Source organism: Meyerozyma guilliermondii, genomic scaffold (genome assembly GCF_000149425.1).
Source record: "Meyerozyma guilliermondii ATCC 6260 scaffold_6 genomic scaffold, whole genome shotgun sequence".
Taxonomy (NCBI): Eukaryota; Fungi; Ascomycota; class Pichiomycetes; order Serinales; family Debaryomycetaceae; genus Meyerozyma; species Meyerozyma guilliermondii.
The window spans coordinates 403,457-427,686 of record NW_001809795.1 but is presented as its reverse complement, the minus strand read 5'-3'; the positions used below and the strand labels follow the sequence as shown (position 1 = coordinate 427,686).

Here is a 24,230-nt window from a genome sequence, read left to right as displayed (position 1 = left end):
AATCCCTTGCGCACAATGCATGCCGAGTAAAATTCCCATAGTGAAGAGCATATAATTGATGTTGCGGACATTACCTCCCGCATCCTGCACTCTGTCGCTGGTTTAGGTAAAGCGGACATTACTTGACGCAGTCAAGCGAGCCGATAAGATAATGAATGTGAATTCAGTAGCTATAAAACTGAAAATTACTGAGAGCATGTCATAGTCTGTACTCCATGACAAGAATATCTAGTTATACTCTTAAGGTGATCTTGGCAGCATCATTTGGAAGTATTACTTACGGCTACGCTTCCGGAATTGCAGCCGCAATTGTAGCTCAGCCAAACTTTCTCAAGTATTTTGATTATGGAAGAAGCACTAATATAGCTGATGCTTTTAACGGCTTATTTTCAGGTAGTGGGATCATCGGGGTGCTTTTTGGTGGTTTTGTCTCAGAAAAGTTTGGTCGTAAGCCAGCCATATTCACAGGTTGCGGAATAGCGATGCTTGGTGGGATATTAATGACAGCTTCCGTTGCATTGAGCATGCTTTACGTTGCCAGGATTGTAATGGGAATATCTGTGGGAATGTTGGTGATGTTAATTCCTCTTTACCAAACAGAAGTTGCTCCAGCTGAAGGTCGAGGGCTTTTAGTGAGTATGCATGGAGTCATGATATTGCTTGGGTATTCATTAGCAGGATGGATCAACATTGGATTGTACTTTGCAAGCATTAAAAGCAACTGGAGAGTTGCTTTTGCATTCCAAATTTTGTGGCCATTGTGTTTGGCCATTTCCATGTGCTTTTTACCGGAGTCTCCTAGGTGGTTGGTAGAACACGATCTAATTGGTAAGGCTAGGTCTGTGTTTACTGTTCTTGAACCTCTGCTTACTGATGATGAATTTGAACTACTTGTGTCGCAAATTTCCAACGAAAGCAAGAGCGCATCGTGGAAGTCGGTGATTACTATGAAATCCTATAGAAAGCGCCTATTAATTGGGTTACTTGTTATGATTGGGGGACAGGGAACTGGAACTGTTGCAATTACAAATTACGGCCCCACGATCTATGGAAATCTTGGATTTGATAATTTGCAGCAATTATACATTGGAACCGGGCAAATTACAAGTGGTATCCTCTGGAACTTTATTTCCGGCATCTTAGCTGACGTACTCGGTAGAAAAGCCTTGATGATGATAGGCTTCCTCGGTGCGGGCGTATTATCAATGACTCTCGAGACAATCATGTGTGCCCTATACGCTGGCACCAATAACAAAGGCGGCAACTCCGCAGCAGTATTTTTCATGTATTTGCATATTCTATTCTATGGAGGAACAACTGATGCTACGACGTATGTTTATGTCAATGAAATTTGGCCCACACACATCAGATCGAAAGGTTCAGCACTTTGTACCACGGGCTTGTTCATCGGCATATTGGCATTTACTACCGGTGTTACTACAGCAATGCAAAACATTGGTTGGAAGTTTTACTTGGTTTTTATTTGTATGAGTTTTGTCAACTTCTTTCTACTTTGGATTTTTGTTCCGGAAACCAAGAACCTCACCTTGGAAGAGATCGGAGAGCTCTTTGGTGATGTTAATGCCGATTCAATTGACCACAAGAGTGTCGAATCTCATGCATACAAAGAGAATGAAAAACTGAAAGGGATAGTACGGGTAAACTCATTTGAGAATTCCCAAACTTCAGTTTAGTTCATGCTAACAATTTGATTTCCCAGGTGGAAAAATGAACCCGATTTTCAGTTCGGATGTCTTAGCAGTTCATTTGGTACGTCGCCAGCCTGCGGCACTAATAGAAAATGCGTTCATACTTCAACTTCATAACTGTGGAGTTGTGACCTATTTAGTTTCGATTTTCACTAACTATGTATTGTTTCTACACACTTAAAATGTACTAGTTGTAGTATTGAACAGCTATCAAACATAGCCGAACCACGTGAAACTCTTATCTCTTATCGCTGTAAGTGACATGCAGGTCGAGCTCTATTGTAATGTCGGGGAGTCTCGTATCTCTCCGATATGTAAGCACCGAAGAATTTGCTATTCGTATAGAATGTTTAGCAAGATAGCTTGCATACATTGTAAATCGAACAAAAGAAGGTGCGACCGCAAACTTCCCACTTGTACTTTATGTGCTTCGAAGCAGCGTCAATGCAACTATCCTGAGAAAGACCATAGACGGCCAGCAACTCGCAAATATATCGACACCTTACTCGATCGTATAAATGTCTTAGAGTCCTCCTTAAAGCACCACAAACTCCTCGAAGCAAACTATCCTACTGCAGATGAATTGAAAGCTGAGTCTCAGATCAATTCTTTGAATCAAATCAGCGCTTCTGTTCCTCACGATTTGTCCATACTCCAATTCTTCGAAGCAAATGAAGACGATTATTCAAAAGGCCGAACGAATGGTAATTTTCCACCATCGACTTCCATGACTGCAAATGAAATAGGGTTGGGGCTTCCCAGATGGCAATTAAATATATCTGATGATGGAGAAGTTTCCTGTCGCGGACCATCAAGTTTAAGGTTTGTATCTATCTCCAACAATCAACAAGTAAAGACTTTTCCCGTCACCGTTGCAGTTCCACTTTTTGATGAATTTCATCAAGAAGTCTTCGCTTGGTTCTTTAAGTGCATCAATAATAGCTTGCCTCTAGTTGATGAGCATTTATTCATGAGTTCTCTAAATGAAGCAATAGATGGAGATGAGCTTGGTGAGTATAGTCCAATGGCGTTGATAAACACTATCATGACGTTCTACTTTCTTTACCAAGGTAAAAAGCAAGAAGCTGCTGACTTCAAAATCTTGGCTGTGAGACAGTTGGAGAACTTGGCGGAAACCAACCCCAATTTAAGTACGATCCAGACATTAGTATTATTGTCCCAGATATCGATGCTCGATGGCAATGAATTTCAGAGCTCCCAATTCATTGCAAGAGCAACGGCTGCGTCATATCATTTGGGCCTACACGTTACAGCTGAAAAACTTGTTGCGAGAGGTAAATTATCTCCCGAGGAAGCAAGGTTGAGAGATAATGTTTTTTGGTCCTGCTTTTTGGTTGATAGGATTAGATGCATTATAGTGGGGATGCATCCGTATATGAATTGCACAGATATTTCAATATCTTTGCCTGAGGCTGCAGCAAATGTTATTGGATTCAATGAGTATGAAACCTTTAAAGAATCACTCCTCTTTCACAATTTGGAGGTTGCATTGTCCGAGAGATGTTTTTCGGCTGCTAATTCGTTCGGTATTGTAGACAAACCTATCGAGACATTGACATTACAGCAAAAGATAGCCGTTTCAGAAGCATCGGTATCAATTAACAGGTGGAAGAAAGACATGAGTTCAGAGGCACGGTTCATCAACAACAAATCAATCAATGCAATGCAATTGCAAGTTTCCATCCTAACTACCAGCATATTGTTTAACAAGACCTTAATGAAGGAGCCTGTGATAGGAGATCACACCCAGGGCGGCCATAATTCTGATCCTCAAATGATCGCCTTAAGCTGCTTCCGTTGGGCTCAAGAGATAATCAAGCTTTGTAGTGAATATGAATTAAGCGAAACTTTGTTTCTCTACAAGTTCATTTATTCCATTTTCTTGAGCTGTTTCATTTGCCTTTACAACATGACTTCACCAAGTCCAAGAATAAAGAAGGTGTCCACTACCTTTGCAGTCAAAGCGATCAAACTATTGAAAGAGTACCAGGTATATGCCACTGTTGTTGATACATACTTGGCCCATTTGAACAAATTTCGTCAGGCATGGTTCGCATCTGCGACGGAGTTACAAGAGTATTTTTAGGATGGCTATAATGAGACCCGACCCTCACCAAGTGAAATTAAAGAAGCAAATATTGGGATTCAGAAACAAAAACCCGAATAAATTGCTTTTTACCAAATGATAATTGCTCAATGGTTCAGTTCGAAGAAACAGACCTCAATTGAAAAACTTTACCAACAAAAAGGAACCCTGTTTTGATTGCATTCACATGTATGCTGGCGTTGTCATTACCAAGCAATTCTTGGAGATGAACACTCTTGGGAGGGTCGTGAAGTCTCTTCCGTGAGTTTTAGATACCAATAATTTCCCGATCAGGTTCAACCCCTGGTCTCTAGATTCTAATTGAAAACTGCTTTACCAAACCAAGCAAAATTGGTGAGGTTTTATGGCTCAAATCATGACGGTTCGTCGATCACCATTACAGAAATCCCATCAACACTCAAGAATAAATTTTTCTTTCGGGCGAAGATAGCGGAGATCTGCATCAATTCTTCGCAAAGTCGAGAAGGTGGTCAAGTCGAGCAGAATTCACTTTCATTAATTAGCAAGGCTGAAGAAAATCAACCTAACGAAAAATTCATTGTGATTTGTGCAATCTATACGATTGAGTTGACATCTTACTGGACCTCAGTGCAGTATCCTACCGAATGAGCGAATTTAGGTGTTAGCATAAGCATACCAAATCTCAACTTTGAGGCTTAGCTCATTTTTTCGAATCGAACGGCTATGGTTTCAGTTTCAAGATCGGAACAATACCCGTTGACGTAAAACGATTTCGGAAAAATAGAACACTTTTTCGTCAATCTTACGTAGGAGTGCATCAAACCGCAAACGACTAAAAATAACTTGCAGCCTCAAATAACTTCGCCTCACGAGTTGTATAATTACTTTATGCACCTCTAGATTTGAATATTAGTAGATGTCGGACCAAATTGTTAGTTCGAGAGGTGGTTCTTTATTTTTTGGAGTATGCTTCATTACACTAGCATTTTGCCATGTAGGCTTCATGATTTGCAAAAGGACGTGGATGATGCTTTGGCTGATAATTGGACTCATTTTGGAGATTACTGGTTACTTTAGTTCTGGTGGTGGTCATGGAGTTCAAACAGCTCAAGTAATAATTGCTCCTATATTCTTCGCTGCTTCCGTGTATATCTCTTTTGGTGGTCTTATGAAGCGATTACAATCACCTAGTCCATTCATAGTGAGCCATGGCTTTCAATCTTTTTTATTTGTTGTTGGTGACATTGTTTCATTCGGTTCGCAAATTGCTGGAATTGTACTTCAGTTGGTCCTTGATAACAGTGGGGTTGGAACAGGGATGATTATAGGAGGGTTTGCGTTACAGATTGTTTCTTTCTGTTGTTTCGTTACCTTGACATTTGTTTCTCAAAGAAGGCTAAAAAGAGCCAGCGTTAGTTTTCCACAAGGTTTTCATACGTGGAAGAGTTATATCACACCCTTGTATGTGATCATAGTCCTATTTTTCATCGGGAACATCTTTAGATTGGTCGAGTATGCCCAAGGATGGAATGGATACATTTTTCGCCATGCTGCTTTTGCATACGTTTTTGACAGTACCACGATGCTTTTGGTATGTCTTATTTTGTTAGTAGTCCACCCAGGCTTTATCTACGAGAAGATCGAACAGTCAGCGGTTTTGGACTCGAAGGAACTTCGCACACACATTTAGGGAATATCTTCAAGTTTCAGGCTTTTCGTGGATTAAGCTCACAGTGACATCCGCAGAACTGCTTCCCTCATTCTCCTTAGTAAAGACAATTGCTGGCTCGAATTCAAGCTGTAATGTTGCTACTGGGACCAGTTTACTAGTGAGACATCAGTTGATCTAAATGTTGAAGTCTCGAAAAGAGATCCAAATTCTTGTCTTCATTTCTCTGGGTGGTTTCTTTGTTTGGTATGAGAGCAAGCTCTCAGTCTATTGGTATTCTTGATCAACTTTTAAAGTACGAGACTGATCGATCTGACTCCAGGTGGCGAATGGAGGTTAGATGAGACAAATGCACTGGAGCAATTTGAAGTGAGCAATTCAAACAACAGCGAAGTATCCTTATGGCTATATAAAAAAGCCAACGAAAGTTAATTCGCCGAAATTTAATTATAATCAAAACCCAATCATCTTACGACGGGTGCAAAACCAATTTATAATCTTGCGTAAATTCAATTTCCCTTGCTAAGCTGAAGCCTGAAGATGCGTGGTCTCTTTATCTAACGAAACCGTTCAAAAATGGTACCGATCATGACTCACTAGATTGATTAGTTGATCGGTGCGAAAATGAAATCTTCCCGCGAAAGTGAAATGAAACTGTGCGCGGAGAGACAGCAACCGCGGATTTAGCTCATAAATACAAACAGGCCGCAAGCGAGTATAGAATGGGGAAAGTCGACCTCAATATGAAGAATTTAGCTATGGCTGCAAAAGGGGTGTACGGGTGTAGAATAATAAGCGAGTGAGATGCCTCTGAAAGATGTCGGTTAAGCCACGGCTCGGCCTTAAGCTGTCTCTTGGCTTAATTACCCCTTTTTATTTTCGTTTATTTACATTTTTTTGTTGTCTTTTTTCGTTGTCTTTTGTTGCTTGTCTTGGCTAATTTTACACCCGGACACCCGTTTTCTTCGCCTCCGCCTTTCGCATTTCTTTTTCTGCTTCTCCACAGTTGAATTGCAACCACCAACGCAACACCCAACCGCAGCTGCGGAGAAACAAAAATGCACCAGAACACCAGTTCGGATGTCATAGGCCGAGAATCCCCTCCTTATGCACTCGGAATTTTTCCAGACCCCTAAATCTAACAGGTTATCCCCACATATCTGGGGGAACATATTCTGTCTGCAGGATTGCCCCACTGTATACCTGAAACTACTGCATTATATGCACGCCACAACGATGGGTAGTGGGGCTGGCGCGGGCTGTCTGCAGGAGGTCTTCTTCCCCTCTAAGAAAAATCCCATACAATTTCCGGGGCTAAAACTTGATAAACAAGGGTAGAATTTGGTGGCGCAAACGCTTGTGCGGAAACAAACGGGGAATTATCTATAGGCAACACGTCTGTTTCGGTGCAGAAATCATTTTTTTTTGGCACAAGCTAACCCGATTTCGGCCCATCAACCATTTTACGGGGAAACTGTGATTTTTTTATCGTCATTTTTTTTGAAGATTTATACAATGTCGGCCAAAACAGAGACCTTAAAGTTCAAGAAGGACCCAACCAGCAGGCCCTACAAGTGTCCTATGTGCGACAAAGCTTTCCATCGACTTGAACATCAGACTCGTCACATCAGAACTCATACTGGGGAAAAACCCCACAGTTGCTCATTTCCAGGATGCTTCAAGAAGTTTAGTCGTTCAGACGAACTCACCCGTCATTCCAGGATACATTCGAACCCGAATCTGAGGCGGAATAAGAACTTGAAGGCTAAAGACGACGAAGAAGAAGACGAAAGTTCAGCTAAACACAATACATTTTCATCGTTTTCGGCGGGATTATCGCCGCCTTCCACCAACGACTTTATCGTCAACGGCGTCTCCTCCATGAACAGCTCCAAAGATGCCGACTCGTCCTCACTTCGTCCCGGTGTTACGGTTCCATCCGTTGGACCGGTGCCTATCGAGGGTTCAGGTTCTTCCGGCCTGACAGGTTCCGGTACAGGTTCTGGTTTAACAAATTCTGGCTCCTTTGGCGGTTCCATCGAGCACTCTGCATCCACCTCCGTCGACTCTCACCACTCCAGCGACGAAGATATCCACTTGCGGTCAACGCTGCCTCCACTGGACGACGGGAAAAAACTCACGCTGAACATTGACATTCTCGCCAGCGCCGCATCGGAAGAACTCAAGAACCTCGAGTCGAACTCGCATTCCTTACCCACACTCACCGACTACTTTTCTCGTCCATTGCAGAAACCCAAGGCGTCGACTCATTCCGCCAATAATCTTCAATATCTACTGAATGTGGCTCTAGGTTCTCCTCCACAATCCAAAAGCTACACCACTCTTCCCTCTGCCAAGTTTTCAGGGCTCCTGGGGTTGCAGAGAATGACTCCACTAGATATTGTCCATCCTCAACCTACAAGACTGCACATTTTGGAAGAACTGGATCTTGACTATGTCAAGCAAAAACTTAAGCGGTCGCGACCAAACTCTCCGCTGTCACGGAACAACTTTACCCTTCCCAATTCGCCGGTTATGGGGTTGTCGCTCCAAACATCTCCTGCTATTTCTGCAAATAATAGTAGTACCAATTTGCTGGGACTTTTGATGTCTTCGCTCAGCAAATCAACCAGCAATGTGGCATCGTCAATCGGTCGTCAGAACACACCGCCTACCACCGATCTCGAAACCCCAAAACATTCTCCTGGTGGACAGGAGGATACCCACCTTCCGCCGTTGCGAAGTCTCAAGTTGGACCTCCCTAATAACTTTAAGGCGCCATTGGAGAACAAACGATATAGGGGCTTGTAATTAGCAGTGTATGATAGTGTAATATAGATGCGGATATGAAATGGGATATACTTGTTAGCTCGTTCAAGTGAAGATAGTAGAAGTTCAATCTACTTTATGTTAAATTTACTTGGTGCTCAATTTTCTTTTAGTTTAACTTACTTTGTAATCACTTTCAGTTCAGTCTACTTTATGTTGAATTCACTTGCCAATCTACTTCAGTTCAATCAACTTTTCGTTCAATTTGGGTTAATATGCTTTATGTTCCATCTGCATTCAGTTACATTTACTTATTTCAATCCTCTCTATTTCCAATCTACTCTTGAATTTACTTTATAATTTACTTTTAGATCAACTTGGTTAACTTGCTTTGTTCAATTAGTTCAATTTGCTTTTAGTTGATTTACGTTCAATTAGTTCAATCCACTTGTAGCTACTTCATGTTAAACTTACTTTCAGTTCAACCTACTTCTAGTCCATTTACTCTAGATTCAATTAGTTCAATCAACTTTAGTACAATCGACTTTTAGTTCAACCTACATTTAGTCAATTTACTTTACGTTAAATAGACGTTGGTTTTACATTAATTTTTTGTTAATCTCCTAAGATAGATCAAGTCTTATCTGGAAGCTTTTAGCAGTCTGCTCCTGGTTAATGGCGGTTATGTCAAACTACTCATATAAATTTCTTCAGCATCGGCTCTTTAATTGAATTAACTGTGCTATTTTACTAAACTAGACTATTACGTCCAGTTAGTCTAAATCACCAATCTTCTAATTTCTTGTCTAATAGTTTTTTCAACTCATGTCAACTCCTCCAACAGCCCACACCTCTGTCTCGTCCTCGATCCGGTCAGAATAAACCGTCTCTTCGTCACCACCAGCAGCCACTCTCTCTCTCTCCACGGCTGCAAGTCTGGCTCCCACTCTTCTGGTATAGTCGGAAATGGACCTAGGTTGCACCTGGGTTCCGTTTGCAGCTTGGTAGGTTTTGGACTCGGAAAACCACAGCTTGAACAAGTCCATTTGTTCGTCGTCGACCAACTTCAAAACCGCCAAGAAAGCCTTTTCCGCTGCCAACTTGATGGGAATAATGGGATCACGAACACACACAAACACAGCTGGAACAATTGTGTCGAGATATGGCTTGATAAGGTCGTCGTATTGGAACCGAGAAACGGTTCTGATCACCACCAACGCAAGACGACGGGTATCTGGTGAGCTAGAAGGAGGACTTGCAGCAAGCACAGCGAGCTGGTTAACGAACAAAACGATAAGGTCTGCTGGGAGCAAAAATTTATCAGAATATTCTTCAGAAGATGGAGACTTTTTCTCTCTGTGCAACAACAATATCTTTCCAATAGCAACTGTAGCGTTGTCGCTGATGTAGTCTACCGTTGAGTTGGAGCAGCGAATGATGAATTCACAGATATTTGCCAACACTGCTTCGGCGTAGATGTGATGGGGTGAGTATTTGAGGAAAGAATTGAGTGCAAGAATTGCGAATTTTTCATCAACCATGGCATTGTCCAAAATCTTGGTTCGAAGCATTGAAGTTGCTTCTTCACTGGACATGATTTTCGCCAATGCTCCAAGAAGACGAGCATACGATACCACAGCCTTTTCGCTAACACTTTGAACTTCATCTTCTACAAGAGTCATGATGGTAGCTTTTGAAGCTTCGTTCATATTTTGACCAGCTTTCGTCACAGCAGCCAAAAGACCCTTCAACATAGCTGCCTTGATTCCAGCATCTTCAGCGTTCTTAGCCCCAGTTACGAGCTCGGTAACTAGCGAGTCTACCCGAGGCTGGAAGCCTATCAAAGTTGCAAGAGCCACCACGGCTTTGGAACGCAAATTGTCATTTTTGTCAGACAAAGACCGCACAAAAGTACGTTGAAGTTGAGGAATAAACGGCCGCAAAAACTGAGGAATCTTGGTGAGCAAAAGTGTCAACGCTTGGAGAATAGCTGCCTTGATATCAGGTGACACTTTCTCACCAACCACACGAATCAAAGGTCCTGTCATGGCAGTTGCAAATTGACGAAGATTGTCGGCTGGAGTCTTGTCGATAACCTCAGCAATTCCTCCAGCAGCAAGCTCCTTTTGTTCTCCATTTCCGTACATTAAACCATGAAGAAAAATGGGGAGAATAGCGTTGGGGCCCTTGGGCAACTTGAATCCTGGCAAGTCAGTTCCACGAACTCCAGCAAGTTCCAATGATTGTCTAGCAGGTTTGACAAGACGGTCAAGACCTTCCTTGGGCTGGTGCTTAATGAGCGCATTCAAAGCTGCAAAAGCGCCGGAGACCACTTGTTGCGAAGAGTCGCCCAACGACAAAATGAACTGAGAAACCATGTCTGCCGTGTACATCGAGTAGTCAAGAGTGGTATTGTCGAAGAACGGCTGGAGATGCGAGTATATGACAGCTCTTTTCGCTGGGTCTTGGTGCTTGACAAGCGACAAAATGTGGGTAATGAGCGGTCTTGCTCCGTCGTCAGAAGTCACCGAAATCAAGATTTGAGTCAATGGTGATTCACTAACGTTAATGTCTGGTTTATCTTTCATTTCGTCCACCAAAGTGTTGATGATTGAAGGAAGACGCTGGTAAACGGCATGGCCAGCAACCGCAGCCAAAGAAGCAAGTGCTCTAGTATCCACTGGAGGAGCCAAAAGCTTAGGAAGCAAGATGGGAAACACCACATCGGCCTGAGTAGCCATTATATCTTGTAAGGCTAGGAGAGCATTTTCTGAATCGTCGCCAGAATCAAGCATGGTGAGAAGATAGGGTAACACTTCATTGATCACCACTTTTCCAAGCTGGTTCTGAAGAGCTTCAAACGCATACGCTGCTGCTTCCCGAACCTGTGGTGCTCCATCCACGAGGGTATCTCTCACCACAGAAACAAACACATCCTGGTACTCGACAAGAGCTTCGTACTGAGAAGATTTGATAAGTTCCGTCAATGCAATACAAATACCTTGCTTGGCATCTTGGTCGCTCGAGTACAAAGATTCCTGGAGAGTAGGCAAGAGCTGGGCAAGTGCATTGGCACCTACTCTTCTCACCATCTCGCCAAGAGTCAGGGCAGCGATTTCTCGCTGGAATTCGTCTTCGGAAGCCAACTTTCTGACGATGATTTGTGTCAAAGTAGGAAGAATTTCCTTGACGGTACGAGGAGTATTGGCTACTATAGCCTTCCAAATATCAGCAGCAGCATTTCTCACGGTTCCACTGACATCGGAACGGCACACAAACAATAACGCAAGAACCTTGTTGCGACGATCTTCTCCTAAAACCTCGATAAGAGAGTTTCGGACTTCTCCAGAAAACTCCGACTGGTCCTCCACAAGCTCGTTTTTACCTGAAATACCGGTAACTTGGAACAATAAGTCTCCAGTAAGCTCGAGCGACGAGAGTCTGATTCGGTAGTTTGAGTCGGAGAGACCAAGCTCCAATTCGGGGAGAAGAAGGTCCACTGCTTTTTTCGCATAATTTTTGACGATGAGTCTACCGGCACGAAGAGCGGTATCACGAATATCTTCGTCGGTGTCCGCCAAGCCAGTCAAAATAGGAGGAATAATTCTGCTCAAATAAGGTGAGAATTGCGATCCGAAACAAACAGGCAAGAAGAGCAAAAGTGGCATGTAACCAGCACGAATATGGCTCTTTGGTGAAGCAGCATTGACCAAGATGGTGGGGAGCAATTCCTCAAGCTTGTCGATACCCAAACCACATATAACTTCCGAGAGAGCTTGCGCAGAACCAAGTCTGTCTCCGCTTCGACTGGGGTCTTGTAAAGTGTCCAAAAGTCTTGGGATCAAGTCTGGGAATCTTCCTTCTCCCAACTTTTCCACCAATGAACCTAAAGCACGAGCAGCTGTCGAACGAGTAGCAGGGACTGGATCCACCATAGCAACTTCCAACTCTTCCACCAAAGAACCCAAGTAGGGTTGAAGGTCCTTTGTGTCGACCAAAATGGCCATATTTCCAACAATTTGACACGCCTTTTTCTTGGTGGCCGCTGACCGGTCTCTCATACCTCGGTGAATTACATGGATGATAAGTGCCAAAGAAGGTCCATCGATATAGTGCACAAATTGAGTTTGAATCAACTTGTCCAACGCAGCATCGGTATACTTTGTCGGATCGCCAATGGCTTGAATTAACTCTGGAACAATGGCTTGAATTTCTGGGTTTCGGATAACTTCTCCAAACCGCTTAAGAGCCTGGTCGGCAGCTTTCCGGACTTCCTTGTGGGTATCGTTCAAAACACCAACGATTTCTGGGACGATAGTGGACAAAGAAGCCGATAATTGAGTAGGGTCCAAATATGCCATGGAACCAAGCAATTCCACTGACCCTTTTTTCGTCCTCCAGGCAATATCGTCCAAGTTGGATATAACAACCGGAATCAACTTTTTCACTCCGAAACTGGTGGTGTTCTTCATGATCTGCCGAGCTGCCAAGTCGGTGGCTTCTCTCACTTCTGGGCTCTGGTCTCCCAAAGACTTGAGAATCAACGGCAATGCTTCGATAACATAAGGCTCAAAATACTTGCCAAGAGCAAGCGAAAGACACTCAAAAGCAAAAGATACACCTTCTCTTCTCACTGGGTTTTTCTTATCTTCGGCGGCATCTTCAAGTTCTCTCATCACTCCAAACTCACCAAGCGATTTAATCCCACAACCTTTGACCAACCCTGCAATTCCATAGGCTGCACCGTGACGTTTTGCAATATTCTTTTCGTTGAAAAGCTTGTCAAACAACCTGGAAAAGTACTCGTTGAGCTTATGAGGAAACGTGGGCACCAAAGGAGCAATACACTCGGAAATAGCATGCTGGACATCCTCCGATGGTGTATCGAGAGTGGCTATAAGTCTGTCAACGATTTCTTGAAGACGGTGGTCGGTGGTTTCCAAGTGTCTGGCAAGAGCTCCGTACAAAATAATGACACTTTGCTTGATTCTGTCCTGTGCTTTCGTACCCTGGTCCTTAGCCGCAAGACAACTTTCAAAAATAGGAATCAATTTCTCCACACTGGCTTGTCCATGAGCAGCGATAATGTCGATTCCAGCATCCTGGAGCTCCTGGCGAACCAAGGGCTCTTTGTCTCCTAGAGCTTCTTCCTCCACCAAAAACTTGAACACTCTCTCCAAATCAGCTGGGTTGGTGAGCTGGTCAGCAAGATGCTTCACTGCCAAGGCCACGGTAGAACGCTGTTCCCATCTATCTTTCTGGTCGCTAGAGCTCTTGATCACCAAACCAAACCGGTCCAACGTGGGCGGAGGAGGGTTCTTTTTGTCGTGGTATTCGTTCACGAGCAACTCAATGCTCTCAGAAACAGTTTCACCAATATTTCTCACGGCATCGGCCCAGGCCTTGGCGACGGCTAGACGCAATTCTGAGTCGGTTTGGCGGAAAAAATTGATGAGTTGCTTGGGTCCATCTTGTGGAACTTGAAACAGATTGTCACTCCATATCGTAGCAGCAAGTTCAGCAGTTTGTATGTCGCTGGAATGCGCTGCTATCCAAATTTCGTTGCGGTAACTCATATCGGTGGACAAGTCAAACTCGGCATCGAGAGCTTCCAAAATGGCACTTCTTGCAAATAATTCGTTTGTAAGTAACCCACCAAAAAGAAGCTCGTAGTCGTTCATCAGGGCATTCACACTAATATACTGAGAGAGCGCCATAAGAGTTTCCTTTGCAAGTTTTGCTCGAGAAGGAAGCTTCAACAACGAGATCAAAACCGCCAAAATTTGACCTCTCGGAATAGCCTCGTCTTCAAACGCCTCGGCGTGAGCACCGACAATTTCCACTGCCAATAAAAGATGTTCCTCTTCGGGATCTTCCTGGATAAATTCCGATGTCACCACTGGCTTTGAAGCATTTTTTCTTGCAACTTTAATACCGTTTTCAAGGGTCTCTGTCAAGAGAGGAAGCGCATACATCAACGAAAGAGGATCCAATGGAGACTGGTCGGAAAGGATTTTCATCCGGTAAAGAATTCTTCCTGTCAAGTCAAGCAACGGTTCGTCTTTGAGGTTTTCAGGAACAGCAATGGACCTAATTCTCAAAGTGGCTACACCAACAAAAGGTTTGAGAGAGCCCAACCGAGGCGAAAGAAGTCTTGAGAGTTCAAGGAAGACATTCACTGCGTTTGCACCCAAAAATTCCCAAACGTCAGACTTCTTGAAAATCTCAGACCCCAAAAGATCCAAGATACTTTTGATAGCTGCTGGGTACCAAGACGAAGCTCCAGTGTCGACAAAGGATTCACTACCTTCCTTTCCGTGAACTGTGCTGAGAATCAATTGTTCAATGAGAATTAAACCAGAGCGAATGGAGGTGAATTTTTTGTTAACATCTTTGCGAATCGATGCTTCTTTCACTAGTTGTTCCGTGACCATATTCTGTTCTTCTCTGGTTAGCTTTTTGTTGACTTTTCCTTTCTTTGCAAGCTCTTGTCGAAGCTCTTCTTCCCATTTGTTCGTTTCGTAGTTCTTGTCGTTCTTGTCCACCACCTTCTTTTTGTTGCTGAGCACATCAACTACGGGCTCCTCGGAGGTGCTTTTCCATATCTTGATTTGTAGATCGTCGAAATCAATGTTTTCAGGATTCATGAGGTTCACCAAGGATGTCGTAACTAGCGGCGCAATGACTTTGGGATTGATAAAACATAGCGTAGCAATGGCTTTGAAGATGGTTTTCTTGTCGTAATGTTCAAAAGAAAGAGCATTTTCCACCATTTGGTGACCATGATTCTCCACAAGTTTTCCAATGTCAATCTGCGATCGCTGGCACAATCCGATCCAGGCTCCCTTCGTGCGAACCCGTTCATCGTGAGCAGCTATGAGCAAAGCGGCAGCGTTTTTTGAACGCAATTCCTCATTGTCAATTGTGACAAGAACCGACAACAAAGGTGAGAACCTGAGAATTGGAATAGGACTTTCTGGGTCGCTGAGTGCTTTGTAGATGCTCCTGATTATAAGCTCGCTCACAAGAGGAGTACTTACAAGCAATTTTAGAGAATTCAATGCCTCGAGTCTGTGAGAAGGTTCTGACGATGTTGCGAAAAATGTCCAAGCATCGCCATATTTGGTCTGAAATTCTTCAGAAACACTGCTTAAACAGTCAACTTCACGCAAAGCTTTGATACCCCAGGCGATATCCTCCGAAACTAATTTTGTGAGCACCTTCAAATCAGTGAGAATAGCTGGTTTTTCATTGACACCGCTGATGGAGCCGATAATCACAGACTGAGGAATTTGCACTATCAGTCCCATAGAAAGCACCGCATATGCTCCTATAAGCACCCTGTTGCTCACGGAAGGCATTGGGGAGTTTTGTGCTTCTTGTACGGTGTCGATGAGAACCGACGAGTTTGAACTTATGAGGCTGTCGCACGTTGAATTTCCGCCATTATTGGCCAGGATATTGCAAAGCTCAACGATCCACACTTTACGAAGGTTGGGTTTCTTTTCCTGAAGTCCCTTCAGAACGAGAGTTTCGTAAGTGGAAGATAAGGGAACATCACCTTTGATCAAATGCAAGAAGAATACCCTCACGCCAGCGGACAAAGATACTTCATTTTGATCTTTTGCTAGTAAGCCATGCAAACCCTCCACCACATGGTTGGAAGCTTGTCCTGGTACCAAATATTCGAGAATGCTGATAATAGTGGCTTTGATTTCGACAGAAGATGTTGCTTTATATGTCTTTATAATCTCATCTGTAACTTTAACTTTGGCTTCTGGAACCTTTATCAAAAGCAACGCCAGCTTTAAGGCTCTTACTGCGCCGCTCCTTACCGATTCCTTGGTCGATTTGAGGCCGCTAACGATATTGGTGAACAATTTTGTGTTTAAAACCGTTTGCGAAAGGTCGATTTTTTTGCTTAAAGCGTGAAAAAAAGAAGGAAGGAAAACGTTAAACGAGTTCTCCGACGACCTGAGAATAGCCTTCTCCATCGCAGGTGCTATTTTGTTCTGGACTGAGTCTTCGTCGATGTGTTTCGTGATAAACGAGCCAAAAATGGCAGTTGACGTTGAAGATGGTGGAATTTTAGCGAGAAGAGCGGTCGTATAACACTCCAAAACGAGCGAGGAGTTCTTGTGCAAAAAGTCTGCCACCGCTGGGATCAGTGGAACCAACGAATCGGCGGCTTCTGAGACCACACCTGCAAGCGTAAGACTGCAATCTGGTGAAGACGACTTTATAATATTCAAATAGGCCTGTATGACATTCTGCCAGGACTTGGAAGTTGAAACAGCGGTTGAAACAGCGCTTTTTCCGCTGGAAACAACCGACTTAAACACTCGGTTTCGATGCTGAAGTCTATGAGATTTGCAGTCGGCGGTGCAAAGAACAAGCAATTTTGCCTGGATTTCGATGATTTTCTCAAGATTTGAGTAGGTTTCCAGTTCACAGCTTATAGTGAGGACTCGGTGGGTCCATGCAAGCAAAGTCAAGTAATCTGTGACGGCCAGAACCTTTGAAGATGAGGTGATTTTGTCGAGGAAAACCACAATTTTGTCCATAAACTGGCTACCTAGCCTTGCAACGGCATCAATTGTATCCAGTACTGCGTTCCTGGAGTTTGTATCCGAGTAAAAATCGTAGGTTCCAAGTAAAACTGGCAACAAAGCCATGATTTCGTCATGGAAATTTTGGGATTCGAGGTTGGAAATTGCATCTTTTATCAGTTGAAGTGCTTGTATTCTTACACTAGTGAGCGAGTCGGTTATTTTTAACAGTATATCCGCATCCCAAGGGAGCACAGTCATGGTGGACATGGACACTATGAAGAGTAAGTGAGGCAATGGATTTTTTCACGGTCGCACAAAGGTTACCCGCTAGCGACGATTTAAGAGCGCGCGCTACGAGCGAAAAACTTTATCAACTATACCAGTCGATGAAGAGTACTAATATCCGTTTCAGCAATCCCGCAAGGGGCCTCTTTTTGGGCGCTGTGGACACCATTGCGGTCTCACCACACAGGCGGTGGTAGGACCATCTGAGACTGGAGAAAAAAGAGGAAGTGAATAAAAGGGAAAGTGAGAGTGGAAAGAAAGAGAGTGAGAGTGAAAAGGAAGTGTAGAATTGTAGACCATTGGATTGTAGACAAGGAGCCACCACAAGTGAAGTGAGCCAAGTCAAGCTGAGGTAGGCAAGCTGAAGACGAGTTGACACGAATCTGAGTATATTGTAGAGCAAGTGAAAACGATAAATATGGTGTAGAAGTCAAAGTCGAGTTCGGTGAACTTTGGTTTAGAATGTTTTAAAGCAAAGGCTGGGGAGTGAGGACAAGTCCAACAAGCCAAAGCAGACGAGTAACTGGAAACAAACCAGAACAAATTGAAGACAAATCGATCAGTTGAACTGACTGATTTTTGAGAGAATGTAGTCATGACAAAGAACCTAAAAAGAGAGTTTTAAATTTGCCTTGATAAAGCGAGTGAGAGAAAAGGAAAGAGGAGAGATCAGAGAGAAGTAGAGTATCTTGTAATTTAAATGAGAGCGTAGTACCACAACTCTGAGGCTCGCACAATTCAGTATTGAGTTTTAGTGATGGTTTATTGAGTTTGAGTTTGAGTCTGAATTTATCGAGTGTTGTTTCAGTATGTCTTGGTTTTCTCTATTCTATTTAACTGGTCGTACTTCATTGATCTATAATAAATACCGTCATATCATAACTTTTATTCGTGCTTGAAACAGCACCGGTTGCCGTACCGGCATGCTCCATACTTGGCCCAGTTCACACAAGGTTTCGATCTCCATTTGGGAGGACGTGATACTTGCTTGAGCTCTTCTGTTCCATGAGCAAATTGACATTTTCCTCCGTATGGACATACACCCATTTTCATATACGAAGCACACAATTCAGTCTTGTAAAGCTGGGTATTAGTGGTGCTCTTGTGCTTGCGCCTAGAATGATCGTGTTTCTTGGCATGGCCGCTATCGCTGGATTCGGTCGAATGAGCCTCAGGAACACTTTTTTGCAAGCTGAAAACGTCATCATCCAGCTCCGAAAACGACGATCTTCCTGAATGATGATAGCTGGAAAGTTTCAAGTTTTCCTCGGTTAATTTGGGAAGAATCACGTCATTCTGGAGCAAATCGTTAGGTAGAAGCGACACAGCATAATCAAACGTGGGATCACGGGCCATCGGCAGCCAGAAAGTACCTCGATTGCTGCAGAGAATTAGAGCCCCATAACGGCGATTGTGTGCAAGGGCGGGTATTGGAATGGGACATGGACGACTGGGATGTCCACAAGTCCAACAAAAGACCGTTTTTATCGGCGGGTTGGAACGCAGTCATTCTTAGGATGGAGCGATGGCTCGGAAAAATACAACACCCGGTACACCAGTTCTAAGGTCCGAGACAGATAACCAAAATTCGGCTTGAGGGAAGGCAAACAAACTTCCGGTTAACTTTAGACTAAAAATTTAGACTAGAAGTTGATAAGAAAGTGGTTCGTCACTCTATTATATGGTTGACACGTTGTGTGAAAATACGCTAATTTTAGTAGCTTTCACTTGTAGTAATTAGCGTCTAGTTTAGCTTTATAGTTAGTTAGCTATTAGCTTGTTAGTACTTGGCTGTTTGAACTTCTTAGCCTAGCTTCTTGTTTACTAGCTGGTTAGCTTAACTTATTAGCGATAGCTTTTTGTGTATAAAAACAAGATGCTGCCAACGGCAGTCGCACCACTTATATCATCGCCGCGCACAAATGTTCCGATTCGGAACTCAGGTGAGGAGACGGTGTTGGGAGGCGGGGATGCAGGCGTTGGGCCCCGACAAGCAACTGTGCGCGGTTGCAAACAGCGCGGGTGGTTAGGCTGCATATATGCGGGGGGAAAAATGGTCGGAAATCATTCATTTTCATGCGGTAGCATGTACACCACCGGTTGATGATCGTACCACTCGAATCTCATTCATTCGACTGTAATTTCGGTTTTGGTCGACTCCGAGTCACGTGACGGGCGGAGCCACTTCCCCTCACCTCACACAACCGGTAGTTTCCGGAACGGTCGCAAAGATAGGAGGTATTTCCGGTTTTGTCATGGCGCTTGGCATTACAATGGAGATTTTGACAAGATAGCGGAGAAGTTGAAATCCGGTCCGGGTGGGCCGGGTCGATTTTCTGTGGTTGCAATGCCTAATTCCGACCCCTTTTTCGCAATATCTGCATCTGGTTTTCCCCTCCTTCTCCTCATATCTCTCCTCCTGTTGCTGCTGCGGCGGGGTTGCGTCAACTGTTGACTCCGACTCGGCAGCCGCACGAGCTTAACCCCTAGTCACGTGTGGAATCCGTTTCAGTCACATGCTGTCGCACGTGACTATACACGTGATCCTGTATTCATCGCGCGTTCCGTTTATACTTCATACCATCGATGGCCAACAACTTCCAGGTCCATATGGCATGGTTTCAACGCCTGCTGCCGCATATTCCACTGCGTGACACCGCTGGTGTTCTTTTTCGACGCGATTTGGACTCTCCAAGCTCGTCAACTCGACCGAATTATCCAATCATTCCGACCACTCCACAAGATCCGACTTCTTCGATCCGGTCTTCCGTGCCTTCTTCGACGTATCAGAGCACCCACAGTGTATTGGTTGGTGACAAGGTTCCCGGTAGTACAAAAAGAGCTTCTGAAAGTGCAGAAATGACAAATAAACGTCCCAAAATGGGAATCGAACATGGTGAAAACTCCACTTTTTCATCCAACTTTCAACCTTTAAAGCCAATGGATACAAATCGAGATATCCCCATAAAGACTTCGCAACGGTCGCGACTCCTGAGCCATTCCTCCCAGCCTGGAGCTGGAAATTTACAGAAATATATTGGTCTTCAAACCAAATTAATTTCGTTGTTGAAAAACAAACTCTCGATCGTTGAGTCTTCGTCAATTTCTCAGGACGACAAGGAGAAGTATATTAAGACTGTTTACGAGCCACAAGCCCTGGCTTTGGAGTCATCGCTTGCGGAACTTGCTTCGTCGACTCGAATAAATGAGTCTTCAGATCAACCTGAAAAAGCCTATGAGCAAATCGATTTTTGCTCTCAGTTTTCTGAAGACGAAATGGGACGTATGGCTGATGAAGCAAGGGAAATTGAGCGGCCTCGACATGACCAGCACCAACAAAACTTGGTGGAAGCTCGTGAAGTTGTTCAGCGAATGCGATACGAAGCTCGAGCTGAACACACAAATGATCAAAATTACCCTCCAAATGGACATAATTTTCCTCGCAATGGACAGAACTACCCTCGAAATGACCAAAATTTTCCCCATAATGATCGTTCCCCTTTAAACGTGCTGGATTCACCTTTAAACGGCCCTTCTAATCGTGCCGGTTCGGACGAAGAAGACAACTTTGGTGAAAGAACCATGGACGGTTTGTACTCGTCTGAAGTCGACGACAACTATAGTGACTTGGAAAGCTTCATTGATGACGATGAAGTTCTGGTCGATGGAACTTATCGTGAGTCTAATAATCCCACTCAGGTCACTGAAGAGGATTCACAAAATGTTGCCTTGGTAGATGAGATTTCTGATAACAGTGATTTGGAAGAGATAGAAGACTTTACGGTTCAACTCAACGAAGAAAGAGAACTACAAGATCACGATGTCATCGAGATCAGTAGTGGAGAAGAAGACGATTTGGTGCCCATTCCTCCCATCAAATCTGAACCTATGGCACCTACTAAAAATCCTGTTGCAGCTTCCAAAAAACCGGTATTGCCCGCTCAAATTAACCCAGTACTGTCGACGGTTCTTTCTGATCTTGAGTCGGATCTCGACTTTTCTGATGAGGATTTGTGTGCTATTCCAGATTCCATTTTTCCAGTACCAGCTGCCCAGGCGACAGCTGGAAAAAAGCTTCCTCCAGGATCAGAACCGTTCATTAAGGAAGTTTACTCGATTCTCCAATCAACTTTCAATCTTCTGTCGTTTCGTCCCAACCAACTTGAGGCTGTAACTGCAACGTTGCAAGGCAAAGATACCTTTGTGTTGATGCCAACCGGTGGAGGTAAGTCGCTCTGTTACCAGCTTCCGGCTTTAGTCACTTCTGGGCGAACTCGAGGCACTACAATAGTGATCTCGCCGTTAATTTCGTTGATGCAAGACCAAGTTCAACATCTATTAGATAAAAATATCCGTGCTGGCATGGTGAGTTCTAAAGGAACGGCTTCGGAGCGCAAACAAACGGTGGAACTTTTCAGATCTGGACAGCTAGATTTGGTGTATCTTTCTCCTGAGATGGTCAATGCCTCACTGCAAATCCAGAATATCATTTCCAGGTTGAACAGCAATCAACAACTCGCAAGAATAGTTGTGGATGAAGCTCATTGTGTGAGTTCTTGGGGACATGACTTTCGGCCTGATTATAAGGGAATGAACATGTTTAAACAGCAGTATCCAAATATTCCACTTATGGCTCTTACTGCCACTGCCAATGAAAAAGTGCGTATGGACATTATTCATCATCTTAACATGACCGAGCCCGTTTTACTCAAGCAGAGTTTCAACAGAACAAATCTTTTTTACGAAATCAAGCGGAAAAATGGAAATTACCTCGAATGGATTCGAGACTATATTGTTGCAAAATACGCTCATAATACGGGGATCATTTATTGTCATTCGAAACAGCTGTGTGAACAAACTTCAGAAAAGCTCAACATGTGGGGGTTGAAAACCTCGTTTTATCATGCTGGAATGGGACCAACTGAAAGGTTTGATATCCAGAAAAAATGGCAGGATGGAAGTGTCAAAATCATCTGTGCTACAATTGCCTTTGGTATGGGAATTGACAAGCCCGATGTCAGGTTTGTGATCCATTTATTCATCCCTCGCTCTCTTGAAGGTTACTATCAAGAAACAGGGCGTGCTGGAAGAGATGGTAAACCCAGTGAATGTATTATGTTTTACTCCTATAAAGATGCCAGGTCTTTACAAAGTATGATCCAGCGAGACAGCGATTTGGATCGGGAAAGCAGAGAGAACCATCTCAACAAGTTGAGGCAAGTGGTTCAATATTGTGAGAACACTACTGATTGTCGAAGAAAACAGGTTTTGCACTATTTCAATGAACATTTTGATCCACTTCAATGTTCCAAAAAATGTGACAATTGTGCCAATTCCGATACGGTGACGTCGGTGGAACGAGATATCACTTTATTTGCCAAGGATATTATCCTGTTGGTGCTGGAAATTCAAAGAGATAAGGTGACGGTACTTCTTTGTCAGGATATATTTAAAGGACTGAACAGCAGCAAAATCACGAAACCGGGTTACAATCGAAGCCCTTACCATGGAAAGGGAAAAACCTTGGACAAGCTTGAAATCGAGCGGATTTTTTTCCATCTTCTTTCAGAAAATTGTCTTGAAGAGTATTCTGTGATGCGAGCTGGATTCGCATCCAATTATGTTCGTGTAGGTAGAGCGGCTTCTATGGTGACCAGCGGACAAAAACGGGTGAAATTGGTGTTCACAGAGCAGGTCCAGACAAGTATCAGAGCAGGATCTCTTACGGAATCGTTTGTGAGTGCTCGTGAAATTGCTGAAAGGCAAGCTCTGTTGCGACAAGATATCAATTGCGATCCACATTTCAACAAGCTTTCTTCGATCCGAGACAATCTCAACTTGACGATTTCAAATGCCTCGTTGAAAGAGATGGTGCTACTACTTCCAACATCAAAAAAGGACTTTCTCAAGGTAGGCGGCATCACCAAAGACCAGGCACAAGATTTTGTGCATTTCAAGAAAGCATTGGCTGCAATCAAAAGAGAAAAAAACGGCGGAAAATCATCTCAAAGTAGTACCTCCCAAAGCAGTCGTGGACAAAAGTCGAACCGTGTGCACAAACCAAGCCAAAGAAGGTCCCAAGTACCGAAAACCCAGTTTCGAAGTATGCCCTTATAGTGCTTGTCAAGCGCCGCACGACGGTATAAAATTCATCCAACCACCACGAACCGCAACAATTTCAATGTCCCATCCGTACCATCGCCGATTACTTAAGGAGCACAAACTGCTCTGTGAAGACCCCATTCCTGGGGTACAGCTTCTTTCGAATGAGGAGGACTTGAAACAATTTTTGTTTGGAATTCTGGTAGCTGACAATGACCTTTATCCCAGTGGTGATCTTTACAAACTCCTGATCATTGTAACCAAAGATTATCCTGTTGACTCTCCACTGGTCAAGTTTGTGGTTCAAGACCAAAACGATGCCATTCCCATCCATCCACATATTTATTCCAATGGGCACATTTGCCTTAATCTTCTTGGCGAAGATTGGACTCCAGCATGCCTGATTGAGTCGATTTTACTCAGCATACACTCGATGCTCGTGCACAATACAAACAACTCGCGGCCTCCTGACGATGAGCGGTACATCAAGAATGCTCCAATAGACCCAAAACGGAGCCGGTTTGTTTTCCATGATGATAATGTATGAGAATTGAGCGATATAAATAAAGTTGGGACTCTACATACTCAATCCTTAAAATGCTTGCAACGAAAGTACCAGAGTAAGGTACAGAATAAAGGCACCAGTGCTAAAGTATAACCAGCTAATAAGGTTCCATAATAAAGGTACCAGGTAATGGTAAGGTATCAATAATCTTAAGCTGGATGGCTGTAAAGCTCAGATAAACTGTGCCAAATATTTAGTTACAATTTGTTGTCGAGCAAGGTTTAAAGTAGCTAGTAGAATCAAACTGACTTACTTCTCGAATTCAAATTGAAATTTTTCACCAGAAATAATTTTTTTTCACTTTTGTCTTTTTTATCACTTGTTCTCTTTTCCGAATTGACCCCCATTGGTATTCTTTCTCTTTCATTTCTCGGCTGCAAATTGGTGAGCATGTCACGTGACACGGCTGGCGGCACCCACGCTCGCAACCGAGCCGTCCGCCAACTTCAGTGACCGGCATACAGACATACCCCTCATCCATTGTGCAGGT

General features: G+C 43.6%; 8 protein-coding genes across 8 annotated transcripts; 6 read left to right on the top strand and 2 right to left on the bottom strand. All coding sequences in view use genetic code 12, as the record gives it.

The window, feature by feature from the left end:
• Positions 1–215: 215 nt before the first annotated feature.
• On the top strand, positions 216–1,694 carry PGUG_04843 (uncharacterized protein; the record flags this gene model as incomplete). Its single annotated transcript, XM_001482838.1, has 1 exon — positions 216–1,694. The coding sequence occupies one exon, from the start codon at positions 216–218 to the stop codon at positions 1,692–1,694; it is 1,479 nt and encodes a 492-aa protein (XP_001482888.2).
• Positions 1,695–1,971: 277 nt separating this feature from the next.
• PGUG_04842 (uncharacterized protein) lies at positions 1,972–3,816 on the top strand (the record flags this gene model as incomplete). Its single annotated transcript, XM_001482837.1, has 1 exon — positions 1,972–3,816. One exon carries the CDS (start codon positions 1,972–1,974, stop codon positions 3,814–3,816), a length of 1,845 nt encoding a protein of 614 aa, XP_001482887.1.
• Positions 3,817–4,714: 898 nt separating this feature from the next.
• PGUG_04841 (uncharacterized protein) lies at positions 4,715–5,488 on the top strand (the record flags this gene model as incomplete). The annotated part of the gene is made up of 1 exon (XM_001482836.1): positions 4,715–5,488. The coding sequence occupies one exon, from the start codon at positions 4,715–4,717 to the stop codon at positions 5,486–5,488; it is 774 nt and encodes a 257-aa protein (XP_001482886.2).
• A 1,494-nt stretch (positions 5,489–6,982) lies between these two features.
• On the top strand, positions 6,983–8,278 carry PGUG_04840 (uncharacterized protein; the record flags this gene model as incomplete). Its single annotated transcript, XM_001482835.1, has 1 exon — positions 6,983–8,278. One exon carries the CDS (start codon positions 6,983–6,985, stop codon positions 8,276–8,278), a length of 1,296 nt encoding a protein of 431 aa, XP_001482885.2.
• A 776-nt stretch (positions 8,279–9,054) lies between these two features.
• On the bottom strand, positions 9,055–17,055 carry GCN1 (Gcn1p; the record flags this gene model as incomplete). Its single annotated transcript, XM_001482834.1, has 1 exon — positions 9,055–17,055. One exon carries the CDS (start codon positions 17,053–17,055, stop codon positions 9,055–9,057), a length of 8,001 nt encoding a protein of 2,666 aa, XP_001482884.2.
• A 903-nt stretch (positions 17,056–17,958) lies between these two features.
• On the bottom strand, positions 17,959–18,429 carry ZSF1 (Zsf1p; the record flags this gene model as incomplete). Its single annotated transcript, XM_001482833.1, has 1 exon — positions 17,959–18,429. The coding sequence occupies one exon, from the start codon at positions 18,427–18,429 to the stop codon at positions 17,959–17,961; it is 471 nt and encodes a 156-aa protein (XP_001482883.2).
• Positions 18,430–19,659: 1,230 nt separating this feature from the next.
• SGS1 (ATP-dependent DNA helicase) lies at positions 19,660–23,190 on the top strand (the record flags this gene model as incomplete). Its single annotated transcript, XM_001482832.1, has 1 exon — positions 19,660–23,190. The coding sequence occupies one exon, from the start codon at positions 19,660–19,662 to the stop codon at positions 23,188–23,190; it is 3,531 nt and encodes a 1,176-aa protein (XP_001482882.2).
• Positions 23,191–23,254: 64 nt separating this feature from the next.
• Positions 23,255–23,722, top strand: UBC15 (Ubc15p; the record flags this gene model as incomplete). Its single annotated transcript, XM_001482831.1, has 1 exon — positions 23,255–23,722. One exon carries the CDS (start codon positions 23,255–23,257, stop codon positions 23,720–23,722), a length of 468 nt encoding a protein of 155 aa, XP_001482881.2.
• Between the last annotated feature and the right edge of the window lie 508 nt (positions 23,723–24,230).